This window comes from Danio aesculapii, chromosome 1 (assembly GCF_903798145.1).
Source record: "Danio aesculapii chromosome 1, fDanAes4.1, whole genome shotgun sequence".
Classification (NCBI taxonomy): Eukaryota; Metazoa; Chordata; class Actinopteri; order Cypriniformes; family Danionidae; genus Danio; species Danio aesculapii.
Genome location: NC_079435.1, coordinates 409595 through 421505, shown reverse-complemented (window position 1 = coordinate 421505; position 11911 = coordinate 409595). Strand labels below are relative to the sequence as shown.

The 11911-nt window shown below is 36.1% G+C and overlaps 1 protein-coding gene across 2 annotated transcripts in view; it reads right to left on the bottom strand.

The window, feature by feature from the left end:
* The window catches only part of dnm2b (dynamin 2b), a 76030-nt gene extending 64352 nt beyond the window's left edge, over positions 1-11678 (bottom strand). Inside the window, exons 1-4 of one of the 2 annotated variants that reach the window (XM_056454391.1) lie at positions 11381-11678; positions 3457-3530; positions 3226-3375; positions 2942-3026 (exon numbers count right to left, since the gene is read on the bottom strand). In XM_056454391.1, the coding sequence (XP_056310366.1) occupies positions 2942-3026; positions 3226-3375; positions 3457-3530; positions 11381-11541 (470 nt within the window). In that variant the 5' untranslated portion in view covers positions 11542-11678. The remainder of the gene's footprint in view (positions 1-2941; positions 3027-3225; positions 3376-3456; positions 3531-11380) is intronic. The other variant, XM_056454383.1, reaches the window with a different exon arrangement.
* Positions 11679-11911: the final 233 nt, after the last annotated feature.

Genomic DNA, 11911 nt, shown 5'->3' with positions numbered 1-11911 from the left:
CTGAACACACATATTCATGCTAAGAACATATCATTAATATACAATTAAAAACAACAAACAAATGAATACATAAATTAGTGTTAATACATGATAAAAATTCTACAACTTTCCTTTGCTGAATATCTCCTTCAGAGAGTTCATTTCATAATAAAAACCTTCTGCAGTCATTAAAAACAGAGATGTGTTTGGCAGTAAAAGGAATTGAGCAGAACAAACACTCAGCGTTAACCTCTTCAGGCCCAAGCTGTTTTTCTACATGCATTTTCTATTTCTCTTTGCTGTTTGGGCTTATTGGAACCTAATTAGAATAAAAACTCCTTTGATATGATGTACTTTTAGAGAAAACTGATGTCCATATATGTGGACTCATGGTCTGAATTGACATAAAACACTTTTTCCTGACTGTTTTTAATGCATATATAACATTAGTTTTTTTTTTTTTAACATGCTTTGACTATCAGAGAGTAAAAACAACATTTTCCCCCATTTTGGACAGTTAAAATAGTGTTTGGGACATTTGATATGCTGCAAAACAGTTGCAGGATGACACTGCATGTCTGTAACGAGATATAAAACATTAAAGTATTTTAAATAGCCACTGAAGAGCTAAAGTATATGTGGACATATGTGGACATTCAAGCCCGAGGAGGTTAAGCAAAAAAAAACATCTAAATTTGGTCTTAAAATGTCTTAAAACTGTGTTTGAGATTTCAGGCTGCATTTCATACAATTAATTATTGTCAATGCATCCCGCTCCACATGCCACTTATTTAAACGTAAACCCTGGCTGCACAATATAGGAAAAAGCTGACATTGCAATATTTTGTTTTTCAGCTTGTTGATATACAGTATATTGCAATAATATTGTGATTATAATTCAACTAGCATTTGGAAAGAATGAATAATTTTACACTGATTGTGATGATATCTATCCAAAAAAGGTAAAAAAAAAAGTCAAAAAAGTTCCACATATTGAAAAATAATCTTATGATAGTTGTTATAACATCAAGGTGTGATTGAATTGCCTCTTGTTACAGATATGAAATAGTTTGATAACAAGCAGGAAATTTTCATGAGCCAATGACATCAGCACACTGAAATGGTCTATACTGCGAACAGCATTTGTGTGTGGCTCATCCTTTCAGAAAGGCTTGAATAATCTCCACCACGAATACATGAAATAAACTCTGTATTTTTGACTAGTGAGCTGCATTTCAGCTTCATTCATGTCTGTTTCTGTCACTAACTGCTGTTTATCTGACGTGAGGCATGAGAAGCATACACACACATGGGAACTGTGGGCGGGGAGAAGCAGCTTATTTGCATTTAAAGGCACAGGCTACAAAACAGCTACTCTGTACTCGGACAGCAAAACGAGCAGATTCTGGAGGCTATAATAAAGGATCTGATGGGTGGTTTGAGCTGAAACTTTACAAACACATTCTGGAGACACCAAAGGCTAATCTGACATCTTGTAAATGGGCTAAAATAGGTGCCTTTAAAGTCATTGCAAAGTAATATTTTTATGTTTGTGGTGGAAATAAATGTCTGATTTCATGTCTTTGGGCTGTTTTTGAGCAATGTCAGATTATCAATTCAAGGGAGTTTTAATTTACGTTGATACCTGTGTCTGTCTGTCTATCTATCTATATATCTAAATATAGATAGATATACTGTGTAATATATATATATATATATATAAATAATGAATTAAATGACAGATGAAAAAATAGGACAAAGATAAAACATTAAATAAACAGTGCTTTATGCTTTTCAGTGCTAAACAGTACTGAAAAATTCACTAGTCTAATGTAAAATAACACCCTAGAGTCTTCATTACATAATTACACACAATTAATTTTAGTTAGAGCGGCAAACGGTTTAAATTCACTTTTTTTTAATTGCTTGACGTCCTGTGATGCGACTATTGCACATTCTACAGGGTGGGCCATTTATATGGATACACCTTAATAAAATAGGAATGGTTGGAGATATTAATGCCTGTTTGTGGCATATCAGTATATGTGAGGGGGCTTGTAAATAACTCATGAAAGAATAAAGTTACATTTAAACCAAGCACACCGTTGTTTTTTCTTGTGAAATTCCCACTAAGTTTATTAAGGTGTATCCATATAAATAGCCCACCCTGTATATTCTGATATCGATGCTGAAACCATATATATTGCAGATCTAACGTAAACAATGAGTGTGTTTACCAATACTCCGCTTTTAATACTCTGATTAGGAGTCTACCATGTAAACAGAGATTTTGATTAATTTAATCAGATTAGGGTCACAATGGAACTAAAGTTAACACTTAACTAATTAAGAGATGTGGAGTATTCCTGTTTTACTGGCATTATTAAAGTGCAGTTCAGACATGTAAACACCGCAGTCAAACTATTATCGTTGTGGAGGACTTTTCACAGCATCTGGCAACAGGATTGTCCATACATACACATCTGGTTGACACTATTCTCTGCACCTATCGAGTCAGTGAAGCACTACAGACACCCACAGTGTGAAATGTGGAAGTTCTTTCCTACTCGCATCCAACACCTCAGTTTGTCATGGGGGGCATGAATGAAATGTTTCTGAATGAGAAAGTGCTGAACTGTAGTTAAAGTCGACAAATTAAGAATGAAACACCCAAAATTACATGAAACTCCAGAGGAAATGTGGATAGTGTGGTGACGGAACGAAGTTAATCAATCTATGTGACATGTAAAACAGGACCATGAAAAGAACATTCAAAAGGCAGCTCATGTAAACGCCTTAATCTTATTATTGTCTTATTCAGATTAAGGTAAATCTGAATACTGATGTCCATATAAATGTAGTCAGATAGGTAAATCAAAGGTAGACAGAAAGGTCTCGTCTCTGAAGGAGGAGTTTGCCAATAGTTCAGCACTTCAGCTTCCCTTCACCCCACTGCTCTCACCGGATCTGGTACTCGATGTCCTGCGGCTGGTCGCCCACCGCCACCTTCGTCATGCCCGGAAGATCGATCAGCGTCAGATTCAGCACTGAAGAGAGCAAACACAATCAAAAATAGTGTAATTATAAAATAAATAATAATCAATGGCACTTTATCCAAAACTAGAACTTCTGCACGTCTCATTAAAGTCAAACTAAATCAAGACTAGCCATACTGGTGTCGTTAGCTCACACTGACTCACATCAAATAATATAGAATATCAGGCACAGCTTAAAGTGTGTCATTACCGTTGGGCGAGTAAACGCGCAGGTTAATCGGCACTGAAGAGATTCCCTTGTTAGATCCAGTGATTCGGTCTGTTTCTGCTTCAATCTCCATCCGGACCTCATCGAAGTCCACAAACTTGCGGCCCTTACAGTGCAGGAACTCTGCATATTCTTCACACACACACACATTCGTTTACAATCCCTCATGTACTACACTGTGGCTTTTATCAAATGTTTAGTGCATTTATTTACCAGCTTTACTGTTCACCAGCTGGAGAATCAGAGGCCTGCGAGTGACTATTCCTGATCCTCTCGGCAGAAAATCTCTGAAACACACACACACACACACACACACCACACACACCACACACACACACACACACACACACACACACACACACACAACACACACACACACACACACACACACACACACACACACACACACACACACACACACACACACACACTATGTATTTTCAGTAATTCAATGAATTCAGAGTCTTCAAAACAAAGTGTTTGCCCTGCAGTTTTGTCTGAACCCAGATAACAGTTCCTTAATAAAAAGATCAGAGCTGACTATATTGTGCAACTCAAAGCATATCGTGTGTGTGTTCAGCAAATTTTTATAAATGAGTCAGTTTCTGAAGTTTGTAAGATACTGTGGCTTTACCATAGTGTTACTGCATTTACACACAGCCCAAGACAAACAAACAAACAAACAAACAACAAAACTATGGTGTGATGTGAAAACTTACTCAAATGTATTGTTATAGAGAATTCATTAAATTACTAGCGCTGTCAAACAATCATCCAATAAAAAAAAATTGTATTTACATATATATACACATTCATACATACACATATATATATATATATATTTATACTAGGGGTGTCACAAGATCTAGCGTGATTAAATCACGACGAGATTTCTCATCGAGGTGAAAAGTTGTCTCGTGAGTTGAGATGTGAGCATGATGGAGCTTGAGGGTGAAATTAGCATTGAAGATAGGAAGCAGGATTGAATTTGAACCGCAAATCAAGTGCTTTGCGCACACCTGGTACGGCTGGCCTCTGTGTTGCACATGTCACTCGGTTGGCTGGGCAGGTGTGATGTAACCGCTTTTATTTTCTAACCGGAGTTCAAAGGCTGCTGCGTTATTCATGTCCAAGCAGAGCCTACAACTGCCACACACATTACCCATGGACATTACCACGTGATGGAATATCACTTTAGATGTGCTGAAAGTTATTGAAGTGCAGTACAGATATGTAAACACCGCAATCAAACTATTACCATCCTGTAGGACTAATATAACATAATATAACATAATATAATATAATATATCTCGGGCAAAAATCACGCCATGAACATTAAAATAGCTACTGGTTTAAAAAAAGCCTTTGGCGTGTGCAGTGTAAATGCAGACAATCAGAGTCACCTTTAAAAGATGATAAATGTAAACAGGTCATCAAAACAATCAGATACTGTCACAATATCCGAATTGACCAACGAGATCTGCAATGTAAATACTCCATAGGGGAAAAGCCAGTCAGTAGAGTTTGCTATTTTACATTTATATATATATATATATATATATATATATATATATATATATATATATATATATATATATATATATATATATATATATATATATATATATTAACTAATATTTTGCAGTGTTTGCATGTTCGTTACATAGAATTGCATACATAAAACTATATGCATGTTCATTAAAATGGAAGTAAACTCATTACAAATTGATGAAAAAAACACCTAAATTGTTTTGCATTTTGTAATTTTTTTTTGGAATAAAAATCTATTTTCCGTTCATATATTAGCTAACTATTTGAATACTAAGACTAGTCCATAGTTTCATCACTAAGGATTTCTTTAAAATAAAGTAAAAATCTTGTCTTGTTCTCGTGAACCCAATCTCGCATCTCGTGGAGTCGGCATCTCGTCACTCCCCTACTATACATACATATACATTCATATATATGTATATTTTCATTTCATTCATTCATTTTCTTTTGGCGTAGTTTCTTTATTAATCTGGAGTCGCCACAGCGGAATGAACCGCCAACTTATCCAGCATATATTTTACACACCAGATGCCCTTCCAGCTGCAACCCATCTCTGGGAAATATCCATACACACTCATTCACACACATATGCTACGGACAATTTAGCCTTCCCAATTCACCTGTAACGCATGTGTTTGGACTGTGAGGGAAACCGGAGCACCCGGAGAAAACCCAGAACATGCAAACTCCACACAGAAACACTAACTGACCCAGCCGAGGCTCGAACCAGTGACCATCTTGCTGTAAGGCAACAGCACTACTGCGTCACCATGTCGCCCTACTATATATTATTATCTATTTATCCATCCATCTATCCATCCATCTATCCAGATAGATAGATGGATAGATGGATAGATGAATAGATAGATGGATAGATGGATAGATAGATACGTATCAATGTAAATTAAAACTCCCTTGAATTGATAATCTGACATTGCTCAAAAACAGCCCAAAGACATGAAATCAGACATTTATTTCCACCACAAACATAAAAATATTACTTTGCAATGACTTTAAAGGCACCTATTTTACCCCATTTACAAGATGTCAGATTAGCCTTTGGTTTCTCCAGAATGTGTTTGTAAAGTTTCAGCTCAAAACACACATCAGGTCCTTTATTATAGCCTCCAGAATCTGCTCGTTTTGCTGTACAGTTGTACAGTGTAGCGGTTTTGTAGCCTGTGCCTTTAAATGCAAATAAGCTACTTCTCCCCGCCCACAGTTCCCATGTGTGTGTCTGCTTCTCATGCCTCACGTCAGATAAACAGCAGTTAGTGACAGAGACAGACAGCAAATGTATTCGTGGTGGAGATTATTCAAGCCTTTCTGAAAGGATGAGCCACACACAAATGCTGTTCGCAGTATAGACCATTTCAGTGTGCTGATGTCATTGGCTCATGAAAATTTCCTGCTTGTTATCAAACTATTTCATATCTGTAATAAGAATCTGCAATTCAATCATACCTTGATGTTATCATAAGATTGTTTTACAATATGTGGAACTTTTTGGACTCTCAGAATCCATGTAAAACCATTGTTATTGTTTACATCCCTCGAAATGGTCTATACACACACACACACACACGGACATAGCATGTACTGACCCCATGTGGCCATGGTGATTATAGCAGTTAAGAATTACACAGCGATTTTACGCTCTTTATTACAAACAAGATCTGTTTAAAAAAACGTTTAAAACTTATAAAAAAATAAAAATCACAGAGATTTATTAAATATTTTAATACCAGTTTCCTTGCAAAAAAAAGTTCTGTGGACATGTGTATATGAAAGATGGCAGCTGTCAATCAGTTCAGTGGGCGGGGAAACCACACCCCTACGTCATGCTGCAGTGAGCCTCAAAAACACTGGATTCTATTTTAATCTCAAGGAGTGTTTAAAACGAGACTTATTGTGTTTCTATCACTCCAGTATGACTGTGGACACACTATACTACACACAGCTCTGTCCAAACAGCTTAGAAAAGATGATTTTCATCAAAGCTGCCCTTTAAACAAATGAAAGTTCACTCGAATGCTGCAAATATTCACTTTCAATAAACAAAATAAATAAATAAAAGGTTCTTTATATGCATGTAGGTCCAAGATAATATTTTAATTGCTTTATGTTAGAACATGTTTCATAAAAATTTATTGTATAAAAATATAATTCATTCATTCATTCATTCTCTTTTCGGCTTAGTCCTCTTATTTATCAGGGGTCGCCACAGTGGAATGAACCACCAACTATTGCAGCATATGTTTTACGCAGTGGATGCCCTTTCAGCTACCCAACACTGGGAAACACAATACACACTGATTCACACTGATACACTACAGCCAGTTTAGTTCAATTCCCCTATAGCGCATGTGTTTGGACTGTGGGGGAAACCGGAGCACCCGGAGGAAACCCACACCAACACGGGGAGAACATGCAAACTCCACACAGAAATGCCAACTGACCCACCCGGGACTCAAACCAGCGACCTTCCTGCTGTGAGGTCACAGTGCGCTAACCACTGAGCCACTGTGTCACCCATGAAAATATAATAATTATAATAATATATTTGTTAGCATTTTGAAAGATCCATCGCTGTGGACTGTGCATTTCTGTAAAATGTTGCACTGATGTATTACTTCTGAGTCTGAACGCATTATAAAGTTCTGTAATATCATATAAAGTTTACTTTGACACGACAATGATTAAAATTATTACAATTATTTACAAATTAAAGATGGAGAAACACACTGAAAAGTGTTGCATGCAAAACTGTTGCAAACTTTTTTTTTGTGTTGAATTTAAACAAACAATTCAATTTAATAATGTTCAACTTAATTAGTTTGTTTAAATTCAGCCCAAATAAATTGATTACAACCACGTAACGTAAAAAAACTGAGTAAATGCAATGAATCATCTTTTTCAATGCAGCTTTCCATCAAACACACACACACACGCACACACACACACACGCACACACACAGAGAGAGAGAAATGAGCAGAAAAGAAGCTTCACTCCCAGACCAAAGTCTCCACACACTGATTACGGATATGCTGTGTGTGTGTGTGTGTGTGTGTGTGTGTGTGTGTGTGTGTGTGTGTGTGTGTGTGTGTGTGTGTGTGTCTGTCTTCCTGTTGGTTAGTCAGGAATCCTGCAGATGTCATGTCAGCACATGTGGAGCTCAGATATTTCAGGCATGTGTTTAGGATGAATGATTCTCCTGATCTGTGGCTCACTCACACACATCATTACTATATTATTATTATTATTATTATTTTCCTACATCTGTCCTTTTAAACCGGTGTGCTGCTGTTATCCACATTATGAGTCACTGGTCTGATGTTATTATTACAACCCTCTTTCAAACTGACCTATATGTGATGTATGGAAAAGACCAGTCTGAAAACTCTTCTCCGCTGTTTTGACCACAACATTTACTTTATTTGAAGGCGCTGATATTATTCATATACTCTATATAGCTTTATTTTATAAAATCCTGTTCTGTGTTTGACAAACCGCTACTCATCTATCACCTTCACAGCACTCGCATATTATCGCTCTTCTGATGATCTTCATTGCTTCTATTGACCTTATTTGGCAATGTGGAAGTGCGCTCGTATTCACGATTGGTTAAGAACTTCCGATGGGCTATATGCATACAGACTTTAAATTTTCAGTCATGCAGCCCAAGGGCTTCCGGTGTCTTTCCATTACAAAATTAAGATCTGATTCTCTAAAAATCTGCAATCTTCACTGCTTGTTATACGATTGTGAGTCTCAGATTCGACAATAAGCACTGTATTAAATCCCATTTCCCCCTGACATGTCTTTAAAATATTTTGTTTATTTTACCCCAGAATATTCAATGGAATTTCTGCGCTAGTGACGATGCTAGTGGTCTTTCATCTCGTTTACGCTTGAACAACTGAATGAATGCTTAAGTCGATTAAACTGAGTCTGTTGTAATTACATTACAACATCAATGCTGTAAAAACAACCTTGTGGAATTGACAATAGTCACATTAATCTTTCACTGGAAGTTATTCGTCGGCTTTAAAACTCTAGCTGTGCATAGAGCCCATTCAGTCGCCTATGGGAGACATGACTAGGAATAATAAACAACAGAAAACGGTCAAACCGCTTGCTCTTCAAACAAGTGTGTTCATAACTATAAACAAACATTGGAATAATATAATAAAAAAAAACTCAGTTTGCAACATCAAGCAGCAGAATGAGCCGTGTTTAACGTCTAGAAATCAATGGAAGTGAATGAGATCGGAAGTCTTGAGCCAAAGAGATTCCAATGGCTGCGCCCGCTCGTAGGTGAAGAATAAGTTCAAGAGTGTCTAGTCATTCTCAGGGATCTAAATATTCCTCTTTTTTGGCAACACTTCTGTCATTTTCTCTCTCTTTTCTGAATGAAAATGCTCTGCTGTTCTAGCTCTATTACTTTCTAATATACTGTCTTTCCTGGCTTTTTTCTTTATATAATAATACTGCTCTGGCTCTCATCATCATCATCAAATCATAATTATATTATACTCATCATTTTACAGTTTTCTAAAGAAAAAAAAAGTCACTTTCCAATCATTATAATTGTCTAATTTCTGTCCTATAATCTGACTTGTATTATTTGGATATATTTTACCATATATTTTTTTTTCTTCTTCTTCTTTTTTAAATATTTCAATATTTCCTAAATGATGTTTAACAGAGCAAGGAAATTTTCACAGTATGTCTGATAATATTTTTTCTTCTGGAGAAAGTCTTATTTGTTTTATTTCGGCTAAAATAAAAGCAGTTTTTATTTTTTTAAACACCATTTAAAGGTCAATATTATTATTTTACAGTGGTAAATTAAATATAATTGTTTGAAAACATTGACAGACATCTGAGTATTTTACAGTACTGCTAAATACAAGCCTACACAAAACACTAGAACGGGTTTCTCTATTTTGATGAAAACGTTTGATGAAAAAGGTTGACATTTGCATGAATTGCTGAGGAACAAACAACCCCATTGATGTCAATAGCTGTTCAGTGGCATACTTCCAAAATATCTAGCTTTGTCTTCAACAGAAAAGAGAAACTCAGATTTGAAAGACATGAGTACTGAATATGAGGATAAACGTATAATTTGTGCGTGAACTGTCCCTTTAAGAGCACAGTAAGACATCTGAATATTTCTGACGGTTAATGTTTGACTAACATGACTTTCTTACCACTGACGTTGAACAGGTAATCGGAGGTAAAGCTTTTCAAATTAAACGATGTAAATAGTTTTACATTTGCACATTCGCTCATTTTTTTTAAACAGTGACACGATCCCACACTATACTTTGATTATTTGGGCTGAAATTTCATGCAAGCATGACTTAAAGTATGACAACATTACCATTATCTAATTGACCGTGAACAATGTTGTACTTTGATAGTCATTGGCTCCTTATATGACTTCCCTATTTAGAATTTGCAAAGAATACATTTCTGGACACCACATTATTAAGGAGAAAGTCTGACGGTGCGAATATAAACCAACTTTACCTCTATACCAACTTAGCATACATGTTTAGCTCAAACTCTAATAGCTACACCATTTATGAGTGAACTTAAATGTTGTTGCTAGGCATGGGACGATAACCGTTTTCAAGGTAAACCATGCTTTTGAAATGTCAAGGTTTTAAAACCATCAACATTTTATGCAATACCGTTCCTATGGTATGTGCATGATTTTATTTATGTTTTTTGTTGTTTGTTTTTTAGCACAACAGCATCTCCAGCAGAAAATCTATCTAAAGATGTCATTTTAAACTGCAAAAAATCTGTTTTTGAAACAAATGAAGACAGGAGAAGTCAATGATTTATTTCAATTATTTAGCCCAACATGTTTACTCTTCCAAAATATTTTAAATGTTTCTCAAAATGAAATATAATGTGTTTAAAAAGGTAAAAAGTCTGTGTTTTTAAAGCAGACACTTAAAAAGAATATATTTTAGAGCAGTAATCATAATACCGTGAAGGTTATCATACGTTCAGAATCTTATTCCGGCCCATGGCTAGTTGTTGTACAAGAAATTTGCTCCGAATGTTATACTTTTAAGACTATAATATGAACAAAATATAAACACAAAATCAATCCTGAATAAAGGAAAACAAGCTGAAAAAATAGAACAGAATTCAGCAATGAAGTCGTAATGATGTCGGCCACCATAATGGGACATTTATTAAAAACTATTTCTGTAGGCCACCTAGACAATAACTAACTAATCAAATAAATAAATAAATATCAAAGCAAATTTCTTATACAAAAACAGTTCAGTACACAAGTCTCATATATGGTTTAAATTCAATTACATTTACTCCAAACTACAGACAAAAGTTTAAAAGGTCACATATAAACCAGATTTATGTTGATATCTTGCTCTATATAGTAATTTTGCTAAATTATTTGATGGTAGCTTCACCAGAACTTTTCTCAGGGAGTCATGTTTCAATACAACACTGTAATATAAACAAAATACTTACAGAATAAAACAATCGACACACATGAACTAAACCCGCATTAACAGTAAACAGTGTAAAGAGTTTCACCTTCCCACGAAGTTCTCGAGCACGGAGCTCTTGCCGGCGCTCTGCCCGCCGACCACCGCGATCTGCGGCAGCTCCAGATTGCAGCTCTGGCCGATGGAGCTGAAGGCGTCCTGCAGCTTATTAATGAGGGGAATCAAGTCCTCCATCCCGCGGTTCCCCATGATGACGAGCTTTAGCAGACCCTCAGAGCTCAGAGAAACTCACTTCATCACCCGCCTTCGCTTTACTGAAAGAAAACAAACACGAAGTCCAGCTGTCAGAAAACTGTCTGCGAGAAACTTCTCATATCCGGTCAGAGGGCCACCATAAACTTTTGAAGAAACGCCCTGGGATGCAATCCGCGCGTTTCTATTGGCTACCGCTGATGTCTGTCAGAAACATCGAGAGCCTATTAGTAGACAAAGGGTGTCCGTGAAGGATGAGTGGGGTAAGTTTGAACAATTTTCCGTTACTCTTTGGTGAAGAGATAACAGCGTAGACAGCGTCAATTTGAGTTAATATGAAGTATTTCACTCAAAAACCAACAGGTAT